This window comes from Balaenoptera ricei, chromosome 16, assembly GCF_028023285.1.
Source record: "Balaenoptera ricei isolate mBalRic1 chromosome 16, mBalRic1.hap2, whole genome shotgun sequence".
Taxonomy (NCBI): domain Eukaryota; kingdom Metazoa; phylum Chordata; class Mammalia; order Artiodactyla; family Balaenopteridae; genus Balaenoptera; species Balaenoptera ricei.
The window spans coordinates 37417866-37444270 of NC_082654.1; the positions used below are offsets into that span (position 1 = coordinate 37417866).

Below are 26405 nucleotides of genomic sequence, written 5' to 3' on the forward strand. Positions count from 1 at the left end.
CTCTTTCAACCATGGAGGAAGTGCCCCTCCTCCCATTAAAGACAAGTCCTTCATTTGTGTTGTAAATCCCATCACCTTTTACTCTCACCAATGGATCATTCTATTCGCATTCAGATAGGCTCCACTATCTCTTTATCTTTGAAAACTTTACCTTGACACCTAAAGTCCCTCCACTTACTGCCTTGTTTCTCTGCTCCGTTTATGGCAGATTCTCAAGAAAGTTTCTATACACACCATCTCTACTTCATCACCTATTTACTCCTCAGCTCACTCAGATTTGGATGCCAGCTCCACCACTCTTCTGAGATTGTTCTTGTCAGGGTCACCAATGACCTTCCTATCAACAGCAGTGTCTCCTTTATTGTTTTCTTCTTATTTCACTTCTCAGCAGCATGAGGCCCACTTGGACTATGAAATATTCCCTGCTCTTAATTTCTGGGATACCTTATGGTCAACCAAACCAGATTATCACCTGGTTTTCTTCTCCTTTATGAGAGTCTCCATCCTCAGTCTTTTTTCCTTTCTCAGCTCCGTGTGTCAACGTTAGTATTTCTCAAGATTCGATCCTGGGTCCTATTTTCTTCTGTACCTACACTGTTTCCCTAGGTGATCTCATCCATCACAAGCTTTAAATGCAATATTATGCTGATGGCTTCCAAATGTATATCTATAGTTCAGGCCTCTCTTATCATCTCCATACTCACATCCCTACTGCCTAATTGACATACCTACTAGGATATCCAACTGGCATATGAAGTTTACCTCTTCCAATTCTACTTTATTGCTAAAACCAGAAAACTAGGAGCCACCCTTGACTTTTCCCCTTCCCTAATTTTATAAATTTATTTAATAATTTCTGTTGATTTTACTTCCAAAATAGGTCTCAAAAGTGCCCACTTCTATCCATCTCTACTGCCAGACTCCCATCATCTTTCATCTGGATGGCTGCCTCCAGGCTTTCCCACTTGCCCCTGCCCTTGTCCTTTCTCTATGTAGCAGCCAGAGTTATCTTTCTAAACATAAATAAATCAGTTATTGTCACGTGTCTGCTTCAAAACTGTCATGGGTTTCCCATTATGCTTAGAATAATCCAAAGTGCTTACCAGAGACTACTGTGCCTCAAGCCTTCAAGACCTTGTCTACACCTTCAACCTCATCTTACCCTACTCTTCTTCTCCCTCATCATGCTGTAGTCACACAGGCCTTCTGTGAGTTCCAAATTCTTACCTATCCCAGGGTCTTCTGACTGTGATGCCCTCTGCTTTGCTCCTCACCTAGATTGCTCCTTCTTATATTTTGGATCTTAACAGTATGATCTAAGAACGGTCTTGCCCACAAATCCAAGATGGGGTTAAACACGTGGAGGTTTGTTTATCTCTTATAACAAAATTTCCAGAAGTAGGCATTCTAGGGCCGGCACAACAGCTCCATGAGCTTATAGGGACTCAGCCTCTTTCTATCTTTCGGCTCTACCATCCTTCATATATTGCCCTTCTCATGTCTGACCTCATACTTGCTACCTCATGGTCACACATGGCTGGAACACCTTAAGGCCTTAACTCTATCTTCAAGGCAAAATAGGAGAGTAAAGGAGCAAAGCCCACTTTTGATTTAACTTTTTATTATGCAGAATTCCAAACATAACAAAGAGAATGATATGAAGACACCCTCCATCCATGGATCCATTATGCAACTACAATAATTATCAATCTGTGGCCAGTCATATTTCATCTATACCCTCTGCACACACTCTCCCTCTCCCCTTATTTTTTTTTTATTTTTTATTATTTTTTTTTTTTTTAATTTTTGGCTGTGTTGGGTCTTAGTTTCTGTGCGAGGGCTTTCTCTAGTTGTGGCAAGCGGGGGCCACTCTTCATCGCGGTGCGCGGGCCTCTCACTATCACGGCCTCTCTTGTTGCGGAGCACAGGATCTAGACGCGCAGGCTCAGTAGTTGTGGCTCACAGGCCTAGTTGCTCTGCGGCATGTGGGATCTTCCCAGACCAGGGCTCGAACCCGTGTCCCCTGCATTGGCAGGCAGATTCTCAACCACTGCGCCACCAGTGAAGCCCCTCCCCTTATTATTTTGAAGCAAATCCCAGACACTGTATCATTTTCCCCAAATATTTCACTATGTATCTCTAAAAGATAAAACTCTTCCTTTTTAAACAAAACCACAATACCATTATCACACAAAAATTAACAGTTCATTAATATCATCAAATATCCAGTATTCAAATTTCCAAGTGTCCCATAAAAGTCATATTTTTTATAGTTTAAAATATCCAAATAAGACTACTACTTGCAATTGATACATCCTTGAAGTCCCTTTTGATCTGTAGGATCCCCCTTCTTTTGTTTTCTCTCAATTTATTTTTTGAAGAAACCAGGTCATTTGCCTTGTAGAGTTTCCTACAATCTGGATTTTCCTAATTGCATCTGGATGGTGTCCTCTGTCTTCTATATCTTATAAGTTCATAGTTGGAACTACAGGTTTGATTAGATTCAGGTTTGTTTTTTATGTTCTGCTATCTGAAAGCATCTAATGTCTGATTGTTTCTCTTTGTGATAATAGCAGCTTTTGATGATTACTGTCTAGGTCCATTAATTATGTTATAAAATTGTGATGTTTTAATTATATCATTCCTTCTTCATTTATTAGCTGGAATACTTCTATAAAGAGAAACTTCCTGCCTTTATTATTAGGTTACTCAATGGGTACAGAAAATAAAGGAAAGATAAATGCTTGATTCTTTTCCTTAGTTTACCAGTTTTCAAAATAATGACTTGATTCACTAGTGTCCTCCAATGATAACCAGTCAGCCTTTTTTAAAAAGTTGTCTTTATGAACTTTTGTATTTAAACATATTTGATGAGTTTCAATACATTACAGTTATTATCCTTATTAATGCTCAAACTGTCTCATCTTTGCCCTTTGGGAGTGTCCTCAAATTGGTTCACCAGTTCCTTTTCTATGAAAAAAACCCAAATCTTTCCTGAAACATCGTTTGGCTCATCTACACTTCTGTCCCGCTGACCAGAGTTGTGTCACATGGCTACGCTGAGCTGGAAGGTAGTGGTAGTTTGGATCATTCACCGTCTCTTGAAAGAGGTTTCCTCTCATGCCTCATCTAAAGAATGCACTCCCTATTATTCTGTAAAGCTCTATCTTGTTTACTTCCTTTATACTAGTAACTGTAAACTGTAGTTATTTTATTTGTTCACCTGTTAAATGGGTCTGATTGCCTTACTGGTTGTAAGCTTCATGATATTTTCCCTAGCACAATACCTGTAGGTGCTCACAGAAGATACTCTATAAGTATTTATTGAATAAATAAGTAAATGAGGTAGACACCACTGTTATCCCCATTGTATACATTGCTTCCCAGTACGGTAGCTAGTGGCCACATGTTACTATTTAAATAGTACAGCTACTATGGAAAACAATATGGAGGTTCTCCAAAAACTTAAAAAACAGAACTACCATATGATCCAACAATCCCTCTTCTGGGATTATATATAGAGGAATTGATCTCAGGATCTTGAAGAGATATCTGCACCCCCATGTCAATTACAACATTGTTCACTGTAGCCAAGACATTGAAGCAACCTAGATGTCCATCAGTGGATGAATGGATAAAAAAAAGATGTGGTATGTACATGTAATGGAATATTATTCAGCTTTTATAAAAGAGGAAATCCTGACATTTGCAACATATGGATGAACCTAGAGGACATTATGCAAAGTGAAATAAACCAGACACAGAAGGACAAATACTACATGATACCACTTATATGAGGAATCTAAAATACTCAAACTCATAGAAGCAGAGAGTAGAACCGTGATTGCCAGGGGCTGGAGGGAGAGGAAAATGGGGAGGTATTAGTCAAAGGGTACAAAGTTTCAGTTATACAAGCTAAGTCTTTGAAATCTACTGTACAACATAATGCCTATACTTAATAATAGCGTGTACTTACAAATTTGCTAAGATGGTAGATCTCATGTTAAGTGTTCTTATCATCATCATAATAATGTAATAGTAGGGAAAGAGGGCAAAAGGAAACTTTTGGAAGTGATGGATAAGTTTATGCCAAAAATTGTGGTGAAAAATTGTGGTGATGGTTTCCCAAGTATATACTTATCTCTAAACTCATCAAGTGGTATACATTAAATATATACAGTTGCTTTATATGTCAGTCATAGCTCAATAAAGTGGTTTTTAAAGTAAGTTAATTTTTTAAAATCGTAAATTAATTAAAACAAAAATACAATTTAAAATCCAGTTCTTTTGTCACATTAGTCACGTATCAAGTACTCAGGAACCACTCATGGCTAGTGACTGCCACCGCAGTGTAGATAGAGTGCATTTACTCCATCACAGAATTCTATTGGAAAGTGCTGGATAAAAGAAGCTGGCTAAGAGGAGGAGCTGGGATTCAAACCTATGTCTGAGTGACTTCAGGGATGGAACTGTTTTTTTTTTTTAATTAATTTTTATCGGAGTATAGTTGCTTTACAATGTTGTGTTAGTTTCTACTGTATAGCAAAATGAATCAGCTATACATATACATATATCCCCTCTTTTTTGGATTTCCTTTCCATTTAGGTCACCACAGTGCATTAAGTAGAGTTCCCTGTGCTGTACACTAGGTTCTCATTAGTTATCTATTTTATACATAGTATCACTAGCGTATATGTGTCAATCCCAATCTCCCAATTCCTCCAACCCCCCCACAGATAGAACTCTTAACAACATGTAGTATGTAATATCATTGTTGTTATTACTTGCTTAGTCCTTTCAATTTCAGCCCCTCTGAAAGAATTTACAGGGAGCTTCAAGCCTGGCTACCTCATAGGGTAACCAACTGTCCCAGGGAGTTTCCAGGATGCAGAAAAGTCCCAGGCAAACCATGCTACCTAATTATCAGAATTCTCTATTGAGTTTTGTGGCAGGCAAATAGATGGGCTCACTCAACTGCATTTCAACCCCTTGTAATATGCCATATTGTGCACTACACGTGAGAAAACTGCAGACTTCATTTCCCAGACTCCATTAGAACTTGGGTCCTGTACACGGCTTAGCCCAGCCAAACAGATGCACGTGGGCAGCATCTGGAAGGCCAGATTGAGGAGGAGGCTGCACTTCTGCTGTTTTGTCTGGTGGGCGGTGCCATGGCAGCAGGGGTCCCAGGGTCTTGTCTTGGACATCATGGATTTGGAGAGACAGAATACAGGACAAGAATTTTGTAGGTTTCCATTCAGCCTGAGACAGTCAGTCCTGGACCCGGCGGTAGGAGCAGTGACTCCCTGATTTCTTGGTTTACTGTTGTACAAGAAGTAGCAGTTCCCTTATAGAACTTCCCTTAGGAAGCTGATCCTGCGGTGGGATTCTGGGATTCATTACTGGGAGCCCAGCCTAGAGGCTGTTCCTTCAAACTTTCCAGTGATTTTTATTTACCCAATTCCCTGCACTAATTCATTTTATGAGGAAATGAGTTAAAGTGGCTTTTATCACTTGCAGCTGAAGAAACTTCAGTATTCAGAGGGGACTTCGCCCAGAAAACAGGGAAGCTATAAGACAAATTAGAATGCCCTGAATGCCGGGACCCTAATCGAAGCCTCTCCCTTCCACTGATATTCTCAAAGGAATGTGCATACCCCCTCTTCACCAACATCCCCCCAAATATTGGAACTTTGGTGATGAAGAGATGAATACATATATACACACATACACACAGAGATGTAGATATGGATATAGACACAGATATAGATACACATTTTTTTTTTCCTCTTCCATATGCTGGAATGCTCTTCCAAATCTCTCTACATGATACTTCACACCTCAATCTCTCAACCTTCAGGAATCAGTATCAATGTGGTTTCCTCAACTACCCCCATGTAAACTGGTTCCTTTCTTCCAATAATTCTCTTTCACATCATTTTATTTGATTTTTATGTTGCTTAACACAGTCTGTGTGTATTTATTTAATTGTTTATTTTTTGACTTCCCCTGCCCCCCTCCCCAGAGGAAGGTGTGCTCCATGATGGGAGGGACTTTTTACCTTACTCATCACTGTAACTGGGAACAGTGGATTACACATGGTAGCATCATTTTAAAATATTAGTTGAATAGGTATATAAAATAGAGAATGGTAATAGCTAGGACATTTTTTAAAAAGGGAAACAAAGACCCAATGCAGCCAAAAATTAATTAATTAATTAATTTTTAAAAATGGGACGGACTTCCCTGGTGGCACAGTGGTTAAGAATCCGCCTGCCGATGCAGGGGATACGGGTTCGAACCCTGGTCCAGGAAGATCCCACATGCCGCGGAGCAACTAAGCCCATGTGCCACAACTACTGAGCCCGCGTGCCACAACTACTGAGCCTGCATGCCTAGAACCTGTGCTCCGCAACAAAGAGAAGCCACCGCAATGAGAACCACGCGCACCGCAATGAAGAGTAGCCGCCACTCGCCACAACTAGAGAAAGCCCGCGTGCAGCAACGAAGACCCAACGCAGCCAGAAATAAATAAATAAATTTTAAAAACAATTTAAAAAATAAAAAGGGAAAAAAGGCTCTTTTGGAGACAAAAATCTAAGATACTAGACTGCAAAAACATTTCAGTGAGAAATAAAGGGACCCAATAATTGTTGTGAAGAGCAATGCTGTGTGGACAGTGGACTACTGTATCAGGTGTTCACAACCATGGCGTAAAGTCTGCAGGTGACCGGAGATACGCCACCTTTTGGGAGGCACTGTGGCTGAGTTATGAAACGTGCAGGTTCTAGGGCCACCCAGACCTGACTTCAAATGTCTGTTATACATTTCCTGCTGTGTGAAAGTGGGCAAGTTAGCCTCTCTAAGCTCTAGTTCTCTCCTTCAAAATATGAGGATAATAACAGTACCCAACTCACGTGACTACTGTGCTGATTAAAAAAGATGACACTTAATAGTGTGCTTAGTACGGTGTATGGCACGTAAGAGCTCAATAAATGTTAGATAAGAAGACTACTATCATTTTGCTAAACCCAGCTCCATTCCTAATCTTATGCCCAGTACTTGGGGTCGCTCTGATTATAGCTTATCAAATTTCTAGGCAGCCACAGTCCATCTCCCTTCACCAAATCATAATTGGTAGCTGCTCAAAAAATATTAGTGACTGACAGGAAGTTGGTTCATGTGAGGTGTGCTTCATTCCTGTACACACGGTTATTACTGGTAGTGGCAGCTGCTAATGATATATTTTTCCACCTCCATTGACCAAAAACAAAACAAAAACAAAAACAACCCAACAACAAAAAAACTAAAATAGGCAACAATAGTATCGAGTAGAAAATGCTCCATCAACCCACATAGAGAAACAGTAAAGAGAATGGGATTGGCCTGAACCCTCTCCCATGGTCTGTTAAAGTGAATAATCTTCCTTACTTTTTTTTTTTATATAAAAATTTATTTATTTATTTATTTATGGCTATGTTGGATCTTCGTTTCTGTGCGAGGGCTTTCTCCAGTTGTGGCGAATGGGGGCCACTCTTCATCGTGGTGCGCGGGTCTCTCACTGTCGCGGCCTCTCGTTGCGGAGCACAGGCTCCAGATGCGCAGGCTCAGTAGTTGTGGCTCACGGGCCCAGTTGCTCCACGGCATGTGGGATCTTCCCGGATCAGGGCTTGAACACGTGTTCCCTGCATCGGCAGGCAGACTCTCAACCGCTGCGCCACCAGGGAAGCCCTTCCTTACTTTTGATTTGCCCTATTGAGAGGGACAGGGTCAATTCATCCTGTCAGTCAGCAAGTGCCTACCATATTTATGGTAAAAATACCTCCTAAGAATACCTCCTCCACTTCTACCCCCACCTTAGTTAACTTCTATTCGATATTCAGAATTCAGCTTAAATATCATTTCAGCTACTAAAGTTTAAGACTAGGCCAGGTCCCCCTGGTATGTGCCCTCATGGCACTGGGAGTCTTACCTTGTTTTGCACTTCACGGAATGCACTTACAGTTTTGCTCCTGTGGTGATTACGTGCTTAAGGCTTGTCTTTTCTGTAATCTAGATAAGGAGGGAGACTTGGTGTTTGCTTAAGAGTGTATCCCTGGTACTTAGCTTGGTGCCTGCTGTGTAGTAGCTGCTCGATTCTGAAGAAAGGAAAAGAGGGAGGCTCTGATGCAGGGGTCATCAGCATCTCCCCATAGCCCATTGCTCACCAGAGCAGCGTTTGTTTGCTTTTGGTGGCCTCTGACTGCCTGGGGCAGCGCTCCTCCCCAGGGCCCTGAAGAAAGCAGCATGAGAAGCAGGGTCATTGAGAATAGCACTGTCCTCGAAAATAGTGTCTTGTGTGAGGGGCCCCATGCGAATCTCTAAGAAAGGTACCAACACCGATAGCAAAAAGGCAAAAAAGCAAAAGAGAAGTCATTTTGGGTCGCTATAATTCTGGCAGTTAAAGTTCTAGTAATTCTTTTTAAACTATATCTTGAAGAGTACCCTTTCTCCGAGCTCATACTGTCATCTGTGTAGCTATTAAGGGGTAGAAACTTGGGCAAATTTGCCTTTATTTCCATTTTAGCAAGGAACTAGAATTTCTACAGTGATAATGTGTAATGATGGCATGGTGGACAGGTTTTATCTGTGTCTTCAAAAAATAACAGTAAATTACAAGTCTTATTTAGAGTAATAGAAAACTAGTGCTGATGTCCCTTTTTTTATGGGAGGGAGGGAGGGAGAGGGAGAGAGGAAGGAAGGAAAGGGGAGGGGAGGAAGGAAGGGGGAGGGGAGGGGAGGAAGGGTTGAGTTAGACTGAGATAGGCAAATATTGATATGGCTTACATATCAATGTAAGTTTAAGTACAAGAATGTCATGATCAGATCTATATTTTTAAAGGATCACCCTTTTTAAAGTATAAAACCCAGAGAGAATATAGGTAGAAGATCTTGCTCCTTTTCTGCATATTTTATCTTGCATGCTGAAACCACCACATTCCCAGTTGCCCAAACTAGAAACACAGAAATTATCCTAGCCTTACCTCTCTCCCTCACCCTGCAATTAGCCACTAAATCCTATAGATTCTTTAAATAATTTTTAAATCCACCTGATGATCTCATTCTGAATGGTGTGTCCTTCACTCAGTCCCTTCTCACCTCTTTCCTGGTTGTTTCCAGTAGTCTCCTATCTAGTCTTTCCAACTAGGAACTTCCTCCCCTATTTTATTCTCCAGACTGCTGCCAGAGATCCTTCCAGGATGCAAATCTAGTACTTTTTCCACAACCTAAAACTCTTCAATGGTTTCTCATGGCCTTCAGGAAAAAGTCCAAATTGTTTCCTGTGGTGCAGAAAGCCATCTGAGATTTGGACCCCATCTAACCTTTTTGGCCATCACTCATCTCCTCCCTTCGTAGGTTGTGTTTCAGCCTTGTTGAACTCCTGGCAGGTTCCCAAACATGCCAGATGGTTTCGAAACACCGGCAGAGTCTCCTCTCCCTCAGTTCTGAATGGAATTCCTTCCACCTTCCATGATGAAATCCCGTTATTGTTCAAAATTCAGTTTACGGATCATTTCCTCCCTGAAGCGTGTCTTAACATCCGTCTCAGCACCATCTTCCTCCTCTGTCCTCCTATTCCATCACTGCTCACTCTCTGGAGTCCTCTGGAGTTCCCTTCCATGGCATTGGTGACATACTTTGTTTCATTCATTGTTGCTCCAAGGAAGGACCATCTGCATTTTTTTTTTTTAATCCTGTTTTTTAAAAAGTTACTATTAGTGTTTTGTTTCTTTAATTTAAAAAATATTTATCATCATCATCACCATCATCACCATGCAGACTCCTGTGTTCCAAACCTACTGAAGGTCTATGAACCTCGGCCCAAAATTGGCTCTTAAAAATTCTCCTAGGTTACTGGTCATGTCCTGTTTGTTGATCAGGTGCTGGCTACACAGGGTGTTCATTTGTGCAAAATTCACTGAGCTCTACCCTTAGGGTATGTGTACATTTCTGTATGTATGTTATTTTCAGCAGAAAGTTTAAAAGGAAAAAGCTCCCTAGGTTATTCTTATGATGGAGAACCATTGACTTTCCTCTCCCTCTCTCTCTGAATTGTAAGCCCCTAGAGGACAACAAAGGCATTTATTTTGGCTTTGTACTCCCTGCATTTGTTTCACTGCCTACAGTATAGTACATGCTTAATAAATGATTAGTAAATTAAAAAATGAACAGAGGGAGAGAGTGCCTTGTGGCACTCTCCTCCCTCCCTCTCTTCCAAACATTATTTGTTCAACTCCCCTGCTGGAGCACATGATAGCTCATGCCTCAAAATTACACCTCCAAAACTACCCCCCGCCCCCATAAACCTGTGAGATGCCTCCTGGCTTCTTCTCTACCACATGCAGGGTGTAACTGATCCAGGTCACCAGCCTGATGAGGATGAGAGAAAGGAAGCTGGTGCAGGACTTTCTGTCCCCAAACCAGTACTTCTGCCCTACCTGGGTCTGAGCCACCTGGCTCAGGCCTTCCTCACCATGCCTGGGAATCAAGCTGGAGAGAATATGTCCTTGGAGATACTGCATTGCTAAATCTTCTATTTGCATTTCTGATGTATAGTGCTTCCTAAACTACTCAGCTTAAATTATGTAGGAATTTGAAAACTTTATATTTGAATATTAAGGTGTAACAATGGAGATTTTTGTTGTTGTTGTTTTGTTTTTTTTAGCAAATTTGCAGTAGAAAGTGAGAGACACCCTGGGTGAAATATCACCTAAGTCATTTATTCAGTCACAGATGATTACCAAGAGCTTCCTAGGGATACAATGATAAATGAGAGTCATCTGCCTTAATGGAGATTACAGTGTAGTGGAGGGAGACAATCAAATAATATCTAAGTTTTTCATAGCACCTATGATGTGCTGGACACTTTACATATATATTCATTTCATCACTGTAACAACTCAGTGATGTTCTATGATTACCCCCATTGTAGCATTGCAGACTGATAGAGTCATGAAGGTCAAGTGTAGGAGGAGAGAGCCCTAATCTTGTCCTAAGGGTCAGGGAAGATTACTTGAAATATAAGCAGTTGAAGCAGAGATCTGAGGATTGAGTTGGAATCTAGTAGACAAAGAGGTCTGGGAACAGGCAAGGGAAACAGCAGATGCAAAGGGATATTCGTGTGTCTGAGGAACTGAAAGGCTTCTCTGTAGAGGAAGCATCAGGAGCTCAAGACGAGGCAGGGGAGGGAGGCAGGGGCCACATCACCTAGGTTTATCTCCATGTCTTCAAAAGTATAATAAGGTCAGGGAAGCAAAAATAGGAGAATTAAGGTTTATTCTTAGCTTTGTTCTTAATAACCTCAGCCATCCCCCTGTGGCTCCGTTTCCTTATCTGAAAAAATGTGTGAATGGACCAAAGCACTCAAGTGGTCATGGGTTCTAAAGCTCTGATTCTAGGTCAGGCTCTGCTGGAAGGAATTCCGATCAAGGTGCAGGCCCTGGCTGCTGCTGAATGCGCCGAGGCCTCTGACTCCTATGTAGATTAAGTAAATACAGATGATGGAGAACATCACACACAATAAGTTACATGGTAAATATGGCTGTGAGTATGGTTTGTTCCCCTTGTTGGAAATGAAGGGGGATCTGCTAATAATAACAGTGTAATAAAGATAACCACCTTTTGTGGGCATTTAACTGTGTGCCAAGACTGTACCAGGTACTTTCAGATAGATTTCTCATGACAGCTCCTAGTTAGATTCAAAAGCTGAGGCCTCACGGGATTACACAGCTTTAGGAAGGTCCTCACCACCCAAATTTGTCCTGCCCACTGAGCGTGTCCAGTCCTGTTCCCTGTCGCCAGGTGTGTTAACTTGAGCAATGACTTTCTCTTGGTTTGATCAGGGGCTGAGTTGGAATTTGAACCCAGCTCTGACTCCAGAGCCTATGGGGTTGTCTACCCTGTGATGCTGCCTTCCCTTCTTAAAACACAGGCAACTCCTTACTCTATAAATAGAGTGACATTGTCTCTTAAACGTCCTTTCTGGGTGAGGAAAGTGCTTTTTATAGCTTGGGACTGCTTCTGTTTACTTGGTCTCTTCCAGCACCGGTTAATCCCGCCTACATCTGTGACCTTCACTGTCCTTACACTGAATTCCTAGGTTTCCTCCCTGCAAAAGACAACTCCACGAGGCCACATGGTGTCTGTGTGTGCCAGCAAAGAAATTACACTCCTCTCCCTCTCCAAATCCGCCTACCTTTCTATAAATAATCGTTCTCCTTCCCCTCAGGCCTGTGAGTAGTTTGGTCACTTCACTGAACACACACACACACACACACACACACACACACACACACTCAGAAAGGTTTCGGGGAGGAGTGCACGACGTGAATGACCTTGCAGAGGTATCTAGCTCACTGGGGACAGGATTAGCAAACCCAAACCTCTACAAATATTTCTTGTCTTCACCCCACATTCCTCCCGAAGCTGCTCGTTCCTCTCGCGCCGGCCTCGCCCAGTCCCCTCTCGGCTCGTTCCGCCATACAAAGCCTAACCCGCCCATCTCTTCTTTGCAAAGCCAGAGAACTTCAGTCCCCATGTTGAAGCTCGGCGGTGGCGGCGGCGGTGGCGGGCAGGACTGGGCATGCTCAGTAGCGGGGACAGGTCTGGGAGGCGAGGAAGCCGCGTTTGAAGTCGCGCGGCTGGGGGATCCGGGGAAGGCGGGCTGCCGGGGCCCCGGCTGGGGGTGCGCTGGTATCCCCAGTTCCGCGCCGGGAGTGGGCATGCTCCAGGCCGGCGCCGGGGGGCCGGAGCGCGGGGGGCAGGGCGTGGAGGAGGTTGGAGCGCCGGCGGGAGGAGGGGAGGAGCGCCCGGCTCGCCATCCCCCGGCGCCGGCTCTGCGGCTGTTGAATCGGAAGCCGCAAGGAGGATCCGGGGAAATAAAGACGCCCGAGAATGACCTCCAGCGAGGCCGTCTGAGCCGGGCCCCGCGCGCCGCCCCACCAGCCCCTGGAATGGGCGACCACGGCGGGCAGCCGGAGCGCTCGGCCCCGCATGCCCCGGGGACTCCCGCCGGCGCCGGCGCTGCAGCCGTGAACGGGCTGCTGCACAACGGCTTCCACCCGCCGCCCATCCAGCCGCCGCGCCTCTGCAGCCGGAGCCTCCCGGGAGGCGGCGACGCGGCGCCCCCGCGCCTCCCGCTCCAGCCAGAGCTCCAGCCACAGCCGCCGCCCCCTCAGCACGACTCCCCGGCCAAGAAATGCCGGCTGCGGAGGAGGATGGACTCGGGGAGGAAGAACAGGCCGCGTAAGTCCCTCCGGGAGGGGAGCGCGGGCGCCAGGCAGGCGCAGCGCGGGGTCTGGCACCCGGGAGCGGCGGGCCAGGCACCGAAGCGCGCGTCGTGCACACCAGCGCCCGCCGTCGGCGGACGGATCTGAGGGGGCGCAAGCACTACAGATCGTTGCCTAAGCCTGACCCTTGCTTGCTTCCATCTGTAGAATAGGCCGATTGGACTCGGAGTCTGAGCTGCTCCTCAGGTCACGGCTCTATGGAAGGCAAACGCACTGGCCACCTTAGTAATTTGTCGGTGGGGAAATGCACGTGTGTCAACATTTGGTGGGGTCCGGGAGTAGAGTTAGAGCAGCGGTGGGTGGAGAGCCTGAGTTGCCCTCGTTCTTCTCTCCCCTTTCCCTTATGAGAGCTCGGGTTGGCGCTCAGGCAGTCAGCTTGCCCTTTGAATCGCAGAGAAGCCGCCAGCTCCCTGGGCCTATTCGCAAGCGCGAGGTCTGGAGGCGTGGAGTTTGACAGCCCCGGAAAATCACAGCCTATTAAACGCTGTTTCCTCGCAGCCAATGAGAGGACCTGTTGGGAGGGACACACCCACTGATACCATGTGGGCCGGAACTATGTGGACCAATGAAGATTGGAGGTGAATTTTTTTCGGGGAGTTGGGAGGTGGAGTTGAGGTTTCTAATAGTAATGTACAGTGCAGAATGCTGAAATGCGTTATTTCACAATCTAAAGCTTGTATATATGTAAGTTTGTGAAGAGTCCCTTCCCCGCTGGAAATTCTGAGATGCAAATTGTAGATCGAGTTTACAACAGGTTTTTCTTATCCGAGCTGAACTTAATGCAATTTGTTACCTCTTTCTGGGTCTCCTTAATGAAGCTTATAAATGGCAGAAAGCAAAGTAAGTAGAATGCATGCTAATAAGTGATTGCATTCAAACATGCACCTTTTGCATATAGGTTTTTCTGTTTCACATAGGGAAATTGCTAGATATGCTTTGGATTCGTCTGTAAGAGCTTGATATTTGGCAGACAGCTTCACTTTTTTCTGTTTCTGTTTATCAACTTAGACTCTTAGCTTTTCTGCATTCAGTTAAAGTCTCTGAGACTTTGGAAAGCGTTTTAACTCGACTGTGGGACGCGGTAACTCTGATACTTGTGTTTTGTAGGTCTGAAATGTTTCGGTTGAAAGTTAACGTCTTGTCGGGAACTTTGAACCCATACAGCAGATTGGCTACGGTTGTAAGGAAGGCAACTAACACCTGAATTTCTGTTTTTGTTTTTGAGTCTTGTTAGAAAATGACATTCTTTATGGATTTAGCATTGATTCCTAATGATTTATTAACCTGTTTTACTTCTTTTGAAGCCACATTTTAGTTATTTCTCTGATTTTACATTAACAAACTGTATGAGAATTCACAATGTAAATAGCTAAAATATAACGAAAGAGAACTGCTTTGAGTATTTAGTATTGCTAGCTTAAATGGTCTGTGTTTGAGTGTATAATACCTCTTGAAATAATTTTTGAGGAATTGAAAATACACTCTCTTAACAATAGCATGAAGGCAGAGAAAAAATAACCTTGAGCCTTAACTTTTGCTTGCAAATCCACAGGAGGTATTATTCTAGAATACAAGAAAGTATAACTTTATGCCTGTGTGCTTTGTCAGGTATTAGTTTTGTATTTTTTTTTAATGAAAACGATAGTTATTTTAAGTTTAGCGATCATACTTATTTATCAACTTCTAAAAAGAATTCATCAAAATTGACTTTTCATTATCCTATCATGTTTTTTTTTCTCAAATTTGAACAAACATTTCTGAAATAAATTTTACATGTTCTGAGCCACATCTGCTGTGTTGACTACCAAAATCTCTTAGTTAAAACTAGGCTTAATGTAGTATCTTTATACCTTGCCTATTAGCATTCAAGTATCTTTTTACAAAAAAAAAGAAAAAAAATACTGCCCAATCAGTTGATATTTAGGTAATCTAAGACAAATCTACTTAGACTCAAGCACATCCCTATTTTCTGATGACTGATAGATTTTTACATAAGCAATTATTACAAAGAGTATTTACATGCTTTAAATGAAATTTGAGTATGTGGTTGATAAAAGCATCAAAGCTGGACGAATAATTAATTCCTACTTACAGTTTGCAACTTCAGACTCCTGCTTCTGTCCAAACCAGAGGTGTTTTAGGGCAGCCAGATATCACTTCTCTCAGATAGGCACCTGGATTGCATATGTGAGTAGGTGTGTTTCTATTTGCTAATATTTTGGGTAGAGTGCAATAAACATTAAAATACTTCATGTTTAAAAACAATGAATGGAATGAAACAAACAATTCAGTAGTTTTTGATTATTTAAAAATTTTAAATCTGATCCCTCAGTGCAAGGACTATTCACAATCTTGTAATCTAAAAATCAGAATAGTGGCAGGTTGATTTTGCTAAATCAGGAAATCTTGTCCACTCTTTTTATCAAAAGATCACCTCACTCACTGTGCTTATCCTTGGAAAGCTTTTCCAAGACTTAACTGCTTCTTCAAGCTTTCTTGGTTACTTTAGCAACTGGGTGACCTCAGCCAAGTTAGCTCTCCTCTTGGAATGCTGGAGTCGGCTAGATGATCTTCAAGTATTGTTTGTTATACTGTACCTTCAGATTCTAAGATACTTCAGAGCTGACGGTTCTTTCTACATGACTTCTGCGCTAGTTATCCAGTCTGCCACATGGCTTAGCATTTTATTATTATTATTTTAAAAGTTTTTATTTTTGCCTTGTGCTGATTGTTCCATGTATGTTATTGGTCTTTTCTACGCAATTAAGTTGGAAGTCTTATTATAGACGGTAGTTTTTATCATATGCCGTGCAACTTGGGTACAGATATTTGAGTATTTGATTGATGTTGATGAAAAAGGTACAGGTGACATCATCACCACCTCATTGAAGTAGCCATTTCCATCTGTATGACAGACGATGGCGAAAGTCCTTCAGTGGAGTTTCCATGAGGTCTCTATAGGGAGATTCCTTTTGCATGCTCCTTGGTGCTCTGATTTTTTTGAAGCATACATAAGTAGCTGACTCCTTACGGAGTCAGCTCATACACCAAATATTTCTAAACTAATGATAGTCCTAGTAAAATGCCAAGAGCCTAATGTTTGTAAATGGTGTAGTTATTCAAACTCTGGAGGGCTTGAGTTTGAATTGCAGCTGGATGACCTGGGGCCATTTATTTAACCTCTATGCTGCAGTTTCAGTGTTGGTAAGATGGAGCTAATCATACAACCTCATCAGGTTGATGTGAGGATTAAATAAGATAATGTGTATGTAAAGAAGTTAGATTCCTGCTTGGCACATAGCAGTTATTCAGTAAATGCCAGCTGTCATCACCGCCATACAGAACACTGTTCACCACTAACCCACAGGACAAGACGACTGAGCTGGCAGAGACACCTCAGAATGACTTCCTTACTTAAAAAGGGGGGGGGGGGCGCTACAATAAGAAAGACCACAAAGTTTTATTTGATTAGCTATGACACTCCTAGCCCCACAATTACCTTTTCCCCCCCTTCCCCCCCAAAATATCGGGTAATACAAAAATGGAGGAAAAAAGCAGGAAAAAGTACTCACAGCACCATCACTCAGAGAAAATGACTGTTTAAAATGTGCTAAAGGTGATTTTGGATCACACTAAGATAAGATTTTGATAACTTTTTTTTATTGGACTGTATTTGATTTACAATGTTGTATTAGTTTCAGGTGTACAGCAAAGTGATTCAGTTATACATATACATATATCTATTCTTTTTCAAATTCTTTTCCCATTTAGATTATTACAGAATATTGAGCAGAATTCCTTATGCTATACAGTAGGTCCTTGGTGATTATCTATTTTAAATATAGTAGTGTGTATATGTCAGTCCCAAACTCCCAATTTATCCTTTTTTATTTAAAAATTTTAGCAAAAGCATTTTCTTCCAGCATTAAAGCATCATTTGTAATGGTTGTATTATATTCCCAATGTTCCATTATATAGATATACCATAATTTATTTAACCTGTCTCTCATAGCTTTAGGCTGCAGCTAGAGTCTCTAAACATCATAAACAGTTCTGCAGCAACAACTTTGTACATAACTCTTTATTTTTGATGAAATTGGTGAATATATACTTTTTGGAGAAGGAACAGAAATGGCACAAAGGAGTATATAGCTGTTGCCTTGAAATCCTGGATATTTTATTCGTTTATTTATTTTCTTTTTTCAGCTTTATTGAGGTATAATTGACATTTAAAATTGCAATATATTTAAAGTGTAGAACATGATGATTTGATATATGCATGCATTGTGACAGGATTCCCATCATCAAGTTAAGAAATACATCCATCACCTCATATATTTATTTTTTTATGAAAACACTTAATTCTGCTTTCTTAGCAAATTTCAGTTATACAATACAATGTTATCAACTATAGTTACTGTGTTTACATTAAATCCTCAGACCTTATTCATCTTATAACTGAAAGTTTGTACCCTTTTACTGGGCTCTCCCTATTTCCCTCACTACCACCACCCCAATCCCTGGCAACCATTGTTATTTGACTCTGTTTCTATGAGTTCCACTTTTTTTTTTAAAGTTTCCATATATAAATGATACCACACACTACTTGTCTTTCTCTGTCTGGCTTATTTCACTTAGCATAATGCCCTCCAGCTTCATCCATGTTATTGTAAATGGCAGGATTTCCTTCTTTCTCATAGCTGAATAATATTCTATTGTGTACACATATGCCACACTTTATTCATTCATCCATCAGCGGACACTTAGGTTGTTTCCATACCTGGATATTTTAGACTCTAAGGATACTTGGAAACAAGCCACACTAGTGAAGAGAGGAGAAAAATGCAAAGGATGTAATTGTTTGAGCCAGCAAACACTATGCTGCAGAAAGGTAAATATCTGAGTACCATCAGAAGACTCAAGGATGTGAGCTGCGCTCTTCCTTCCCAGTGTGTGGCAACAGGCACGAATAAGGGCTGGATCAGTGCCTGCAGCCTCCTGGTGGAAATTCCGAATTCTGAGATTCTCCAGATCGAACACTAGCAGAAGATGGGTGAGAGTTCCTTATGCATGTAACACATTCGTGGGTACAAACTGAAGAGACCCTAACCTGTTAACAGTTTTAGCTAGCCACCACTGTCAAAGTGTAAGGCTCCACTTTTCTAAATATTGGGATATTTACCTTTGGCACTTAGAATTTCCCCTACTTCTGAGTCAGGCTAATTAGAAAACCCAGGATAAAAAGATAAACAGGTAGAATTTTCTGGTTGTATCTGCATAGAGTGTGAATATATATGCATTTTTAAAAACAATCAGAACTTCTAGATGGACAAGGAGGTTTGCAAATCGACAACAAAAGACTAAAATGGAAAGCGAGGGCACATTCTAGATTGCTCCCTTCTAGGATGTGGTCAGATTTCTAAGTTTGTCGATGAAGTTAGGAATTGTACAATGCACATCTGAACTGAAGATTTAAGAATTTAAGGGCCCAAGTGTTCAGTGTCGAAGTGGTTAAGTCAGGTATCAGGATTTATTAGGGACATGAACACCACTTTTCCCCAAAAGGCCAGTAAGTGAATTTCAACGTTAATACAAAACGTATTTTGTTTGGCATAGTAAGGAAAGATGGAAAAAGTACTGTTACTTTTTAACATGTGGGACATTCAACAAGTAAATAAAACAAACGCCAGCCTGGTGTTTGGAGACAGAATTGGTAGGGAAACAAAGAGAACTGGTTTTAATTAACAGGTTTGGGGTTGGTTTTTTTTATCTGTCTGATAGCCTGACTTTTAATAGTGTGTGTGTATGTTTTAATACAAACCAATTACCATGAAAATCAATCAAGGTTTGACTTCCATTATATTTAATTATGTGCTTTAGCTTTACTATGTAGGCCAGTGTTCACCTTGGGATGACAATATACTGAATCAGATAGGGCACACAGAATTTCTTTATTTTTTTTTAACATCTTTATTGGAGTATAATTCCTTTACAATGGTGTGTTAGTTTCTGCTTTATAACAAAGAGAATCAGCTATACATATACATATATCCGCATATCTCCTCCCTCTTGCATCTCCCTCCCACCCTCCCTATCCCACCCCTCTAGGTGGTCACAAAGCACCGAGCTGATCTCCCTGTGCTATGCGGCTGCTTCCTACTAGCTAGCTATTTTACATTTGGTAGTGTATATATGTCCATGCCACACTCTCACTTCGTCCCAGCTTACCCTTCCCCCTCCCTGTGTCCTCAAGTCCACTCTCTACGTCTGTGTCTTTATTCCTGTCCTGCCTCTAGGTTCTTCAGAACCTTTTTTTTTTTTTTATGATTCCATATATATGTGTTAGCAAACGGTATTTGTTTTTCTCTTTCTGACTTACTTCACTCTGTATGACAGACTCTAGGTCCACCCACCTCACTACAAATAACTCAGTTTTGTTTCTTTTTATGGCTGAGTAATATTCCATTGTATATATGTGCCACATCTCCTTTATCCATTCATCTGTCAGTGGACACCTAGATTGCTTCCATGTCCTGGCTATTGTAAATAGAGCTGCAATGAACATTGTGGTACATGACTCTTTTTGAATTATGGTTTTCTCAGGGTATATGCCCACTAGTGTGATTCTTGGGTCCTATGGTAGTTCTATTTTTAGTTTTTTAAGGAACCTCCATACTGTTCTCCATAGTGGCTGTATCAATTTACATTCCCACCAACAGTGCAAGAGGGTTCCCTTTTCTCCACACCCTCTCCAGCATTTATTGTTGGTAGATTTTTTGATGATGGCCATTCTGACTGGTGTGAGGTGATACCTCATTGTAGTTTTGATTTGCATTTCTCTAATGATTAGTGATGTTGAGCATCCTTTTATGTGTTTGTTGGCAATCTGTATAACTTCTTTGTAAAAATGTCTATTTAGGTCTTCTGCCCATTTTTGGATTGAGTTGTTTGTTTTTTTGATATTGAGCTGCATGAGCTGCTTGTAAATTTTGGAGATGAATCCTTTGTCAGTTGCTTCATTTGCAAATATTTTCTCCCATTCTGGGGGTTGTCTTTTTGTCTTGTTTATGGTTTCCTTTGCTGTGCAAAAGCTTTTAAGTTTCATTAGGTCCCATTTGTTTATTTTTGTTTGTATTTCCATTTCTCTAGGAGGTGTGTCAAGAAGGATCTTGCTATGATTTGTGTCATAGAGTGTTCTGCCTATGTTTTCCTCTAAGAGTTTTAAAGTGTCTGGCCTTACATTTAGGTCTTTAATCCATTTTGAGTTTATTTTTGTGTATGGTGTTAGGGAGTGTTCTAATTTCATTCTTTTACATGTAGCTGAAGAGGCTGTCTTTTCTCCATTGTATATTCTTTCTTCCTTTATCAAAAATAAGGTGAACATATATGCGTGGGTTTATCTCTGGGCTTTCTATCCTGTTCCATTGATCTATATTTCTGTTTTTGTGCCAGTACCATACTGTCTTGATTACTGTAGCTTCGTAGTATAGTCTGAAGTCAGGGAGCCTGATTCCTCCAGCTCCATTTTTCTTTCTCAAGATTGCCTTTGCTATTTGGGGTCTTTTGCGTTCCATACAAACTGTGAAACTTTTTGTTCTAGTTCTTTGAAAAATGCCAGTGGTAGTTTGATAGGGATTGCATTGAATCTGTAGATTGCTTTGGGTAATATAGTCATTTTCACAATGTTGATTCTTCTAATCCAAGAACATGGTATATCTCTCCATCTGTTTGTATCATCTTTAATTTCTTTCATCAGTGTCTTATAGTTTTCTGCATACAGGTCTTTTTTCTCCTTAGGTAGGTTTATTCCTAGGTGTTTTATTCTTTTTGTTGCAATACTCCCAATAAAAGGGAGTATTTCCTTAATTTCTCTTTCAGATTTTTCGTCATTAGTGTATAGGAATGCAAGAGATTTCTATGCATTAATTTTGTATCCTACTTTACCAAATTCATTGATTAGCTCTAGTAGTTTTCTGGTACCATCTTTAGGATTCTCTATGTATAGTATCATGTCATCCGCAAACAGTGACAGCTTTACTTCTTCTTTTCTTATTTGGATTCCTTTTATTTCTTTTTCTTCTCTGATTGCTGTGGCTAAAACTTCCAAAACTATGTTGAATAATAGTGGTGAGAGTGAACAACCTTGTCTTGTTCCTGATCTTAGAGGAAATGATTTCAGTTTTTCACCATTGAGAGTGATGTTGGCTGTGGGTTTGTCATATATGGCCTTTATTATGTTGAGGTAAGTTCCCTCTATGCCTACTTTCTGGAGGGTTTTTATCATAAATGGGTGTTGAATTTTGTCAAAAGCTTTTTCTGCATCTATTGAGATGATCATGTGGTTTTTATTCTTTAATTTGTTATTATGGTTTATCACATTGATTGATTTGCATATTGCATATATTGAAGAATCCTTGCATTCCTGGGATAAACCCCACTTGATCATAGTGTATGATCCTTTTAATGTGCTATTGGATTCTGTTTGCTAGTATTTTGTTGAGGATTTTTGCATCTATGTTCATCAGTGGTATTGGCCTGTAGTTTTCTTTCTTTGTGACATCTTTGTCTGGTTTTGGTATCAGGGTGATGGTAGCCTTGTAGAATGAGTTGGGGAGTGTTCCTCCCTCTGCAATATTTTGGAAGAGTTTGAGAAGGACAGGTGTTAGCTCTTCTCTAAATGTTTGATAGAATTCACCTGTGAAGCCATCTGGTCCTGGGCTTTTGTTTGTTGGAAGATTTTTAATCACAGTTTCAATTTCAGTGCTTGTGACTGGTGTGTTTATATTTTCTATTTCTTCCTGGCTCAGTCTCGGCAGGTTGTGCTTTTCTAAGAATTTGTCCATTTCTTCCATGTTGTCCATTTTATTGGCAGATAGTTGCTTGTAGTCATCTTGCATGATCCTTTGTATTTCTGCAGTGTCAGTTGTTACTTCTCCTTTTTCATTTCTAATTCTATTGATTTGAGTCTTTTCCCTTTTTGTTCTTGATGAGTCTGGCTAATGGTTTATCAATTTTGTTTATCTTCTCAAAGAACCAGCTTTTAGTTTTATTGATCTTTGCTATTGTTTCCTTCATTTCTTTTTCATTTACTTCTGATCTGATCTTTATGATTTCTTTCCTTCTGCTAACTTTGGGGTTTTTTTGTTCTTCTTTCTCTAATTGCTTTAGGTGTGAGGTTAGGTTGTTTATTTGAGATGTTTCTTGTTTCTTGAGGTAGGATTGTATTGCTATAAACTTCCCTCTTAGAACTGCTTTTGCTGCATCCCATAGGTTTTGTGTTGTCATGTTTTCATTGTCATTTGTTTCTAAGTATTTTTTGATTTCCTCTTTGATTTCTTCAGTGATCTCTTGGTTATTTAGTAGTGTATTGTTTAGCCTCCATGTGTTTGTATTTTTTTACAAATTTTTTTCCTTTAATTGATATCTAGTCTCATAGCGTTGTGGTCAGAAAAGGTACTTGATACAATTTCAATTTTCTTAAATTTACCAAGGCTTGATTTGTGACCCAAGATCTGATCTATCCTGGAGAATGTTCCATGAGCACTTGAGAAGAAAGTGTATTCTGTTGTTTTTGGATGGAATATCCTATAAATATCAATTAAGTCCATCTGGTCTAATGTATCATTCAAAGCTTGTGTTTCCTTATTTATTTTCATTTTGGATGATCTGTCCATTGGTGAAAGTGGGGTGTTAAAGTCCCCTACTACGATTATGTTACTGTTGATTTCCCCTTTTATGGCTGTCAGCATTTGCCTTATGTATTGAGGTGCTCCTATGTTGGGTGCATAAATATTTGCAATTGTTATATCTTTCTTGGATTGATCCCTTGATCATTATGTAGTGTCCTTCTTTGTCTCTTGTAGTAGTCTTTATTTTAAAGTCTATTTTGTCTGATATGAGAATTGCTACTCCAGCTTTCTTTTGATTTCCATTTGCATGGAATATCTTTTTCCATCCCCTCACTCTCAGTCTGTATGTGTTCCAAGGTCTGAAGTGGGTCTCTTGTCGACAGCATATATACGGGTCTTGTTTTGGTATCTATTCAGCCAGTCTATGTCTTTTGGTTGGAGCATTTAATCCATTTACATTTAAGGTAGTTATCAATATGTATGTTTCCATTATCATTTTCTTAATTGTTTTGGGTTTGTTATTGTACGTCTTTTCCTTCTCTTGTGTTTCCTGCCTAGAGAAGTGCCATTAGTGTTTGTTGTAAAGCTGGTTTGGTGGTGCTGAATTCTCTTAGCTTTTGCTTGTCTGTCAAGGTTTTAATTTCTCCATCGAACCTGAATGAGATCCTTGCTTGGTAGAGTAATCTTGGTTGTAGCTTTTTCCCTTTCACCACTTTAAATATGTCCTGCCATTCCCTTCTGGCTTGCAGAGTTTCTGCTGAAAGATCAGCTGTTAACCTTATGGGGATTCCCTTGTATGTTATTTGTTGCTTTTCCCTTGCTGCTTTTAATAATTTTTCTTTGCATTTAATTTTTGATAGTTTGATTAATATGTGTCTTGGCGTGTTTCTCCTTGGATTTATCCTGTGTGGGACTCTCTGCACTTCCTGGGCTTGATTGACTATTTCCATTCTCATATTAGGGAAGTTTTCAGCTATAATCTCTTCAAATATTTTCTCAGTCCCATTCTTTTTCTCTTCTTCCTCTAGGAACCCTATAATTCTAATGTTGGTGCATTTAATGTTGTCCCAGAGGTCTCTGAGACTGTCCTCAATTCTTTTCATTCTTTTTTCTTTATTCTGCTCTGTGGCAGTTATTTCCACTATTTTATCTTCTAGGTCACTTATCCGTTTTTCTGCCTCAGTTATTCTGCTATTGTTTCCTTCTAGAGAATTTTTAATCTCATTTATTGTGTTGTTCATCATTGTTTGTTTGCTCTTTAGTTCTTCTAGGTCCTTGTTAAACGTTTCTTGTATTTTCTCCATTCTATTTCCAAGATTTTGGATCATCTTTACTATCATTACTCTGAATTCTTTTTCAGGTAGACTGCCTATTTCCTCTTCATTTATTTGGTCTCATGGGTTTTTACCTTGCTCCTTCATCTGCTGTGTGTTTCCCTGTCTTCTCATTTTGCTTCACGTACGATGTTTGGGGTCTCCTTTTCGCAGCCTGCAGGTTCATATTTCCCATTGTTTTTGGTGTCTGCCCCCAGTGGCTAAGGTTGGTTCAGTGGGTTGTGTAGGCTTCCTGGTGGAGGGGCCTGGTGCCTGTGTTCTGGTGGATGATGCTGGATCTTTCTGGTGTGCAGGACCATGTCCTGTGGTGTGTTTTGGGGTGTCTGTGACCTTATTATGATTTTAGGCAGCCTCTCTGCTAATGGGTGTGATTGTGTTCCTGTCTTGCTAGTTGTTTGGCATAGGGTGTCCAGCACTGTAGCTTGCTGGTCATTGAGTGGAGCTGGGTCTTAGCATTGAGATGGAGATCTCTGGGAGAGTTTTCTCTGTTTCATACTACGTGGAGCCGGGAGTTCTCTGTTGGACCAATGTCCTGAACTCGGCTCTCCCACCTCAGAGGCACAGGCCTGACACCCGGCCAGAGTACCAAGACCCTGTCAGCCACACGGCTCAGAAGAAAAGGGAGAAAAAAAGAAAGCAAGAAAGAAAAGAAAAGAAAAGGAAAGAAAAGAAAGTTAATAAAATAAAAAATAAAATATTAAAAATAAGAAAAATTTAAAAGTAATAAAGTAAAAGAAAGACAGAAAGAAGAGAGCAACCAAACCAAAAAACAAGTCCACCAATGATAACAAGCGCTAAAAACTATACAAAATACAAACAAACAAACAAAAAACGAACAGACAGAACCCTAGGACAAATGGTAAAAGCAAAGCTGTATGGACAAAATCACACAAAGAAGCATACACATACCCACTCACAAAAAGATAAAAAGGAAAAAAAAATATATCTATATATTAATTTAAAAAAAGGAAGAGAGCAACCAAATCAATAAACAAATCTACCAATGATAATAAACTCTAAATACTAAACTAAGATAAACATAAAACCAGAAACAAATCAGGTGCAGAAAGCAAACCCCAAGTTACAATTGCTCCCAAAGTCCACCACCTCAATTTTGGGATGATTCGTTGTCTATTCAGGTATTCCAGAGATGTAGGGTACATCAAGTTGATTGTGGAGATTTATTCCACTGCTCCTGAGCCTGCTGGGAGAAATTTCCCTTTCTCTTCTTTGTTCGCACAGCTCCTGGGGTTCAGCTTTGGATTAGCCCCACCTCTGTGTGTAGGTCGCCTGAGGGCATCTGTTCCCTCCCAGACAGGACGGGGTTAAAGTAGCAGCTGATTCTGGTGCTCTGACTCACTCAGGCCGTGGGAGGGAGAGGTACTGAATGCGGGGCAAGCCTGCGGTGGCAGAGGCCAGCGTGACGTTTCAGCAGCCTGAGGAGCACCATGTGTTCTTGCAGGACGTTGTCCCTGGATCACGGGACCCTGGCAGTGGCAGGCTGCCCAGACTCCTGGAAGGGGAGGTGTGGATAGTGACCTGTGCTTGCTCACAGGCTTCTTGGTGGCGGCAGCAGCAGCCTTATCATCTCATTCCTGTCTCTGGTGTCTGAGCTGATAGCCGCAGCTCGTGCCCGTCTGTGGAGCTCATTTAGGCGGTACTCTGAATCCCCTCTCCTCATGCACCCCGAAACAATGGTCTCTTGCCTCTTAGGCAGTTCTAGACTTTTTCCCAGACTCCCTCCTGGTTAGCTGTGGCGCACTAGCCCCTTTCAGGCTGTGTTCCCGCAGCCAACCCCAGTCCTCTCCCTGGGATGTGACCTCCGAAGCCCGAGCCTCAGCTCCCAGCCCCTACCCGTCCTGGCGGGTGAGCAGACAAGCCTCTCGGGCTGGTGAGTGCTGGTTGGCACCGATCCTCCATGGGGGAATCTCTCCGCTTCGCCCTCCGCACCCCTGTTGCTGCGCTCTCCTCCGTGGCTCCGAAGCTTCCACCCCCCCACCCTCTGTCTCCGCGAGTGAAGGGGCTTCCTAGTGTGTGGAAACTTTTCCTCCTTCACAGCTCCCTCTCAGAGGTGCAGGTCCTATCCCTATTCTTTTGTCTCTGTTTTTTCTTTT

The 26405-nt window shown here is 41.3% G+C and overlaps 1 protein-coding gene across 7 annotated transcripts in view; it reads left to right on the forward strand.

Annotated features, from left to right (window-relative positions):
* The window catches only part of PANK1 (pantothenate kinase 1), a 110759-nt gene that overhangs the window by 31755 nt on the left and 52599 nt on the right, over nucleotides 1–26405 (forward strand). Inside the window, exon 1 of one of the 7 annotated variants that reach the window (XM_059900942.1) lies at nucleotides 12365–12383. The exons of 4 other annotated variants lie outside the window; for them this stretch is intronic. Coding sequence is in view for 1 of the 3 variants with exons in the window: in XM_059900936.1 (XP_059756919.1) it covers nucleotides 12576–13284 (709 nt within the window). In the remaining 2 variants the exon portion in view is untranslated. Of the gene's footprint in view, nucleotides 1–12364; nucleotides 12384–12407; nucleotides 13285–26405 lie in introns of those variants that run through there. 2 more of the 7 variants (XM_059900936.1, XM_059900944.1) reach the window with 2 other exon arrangements.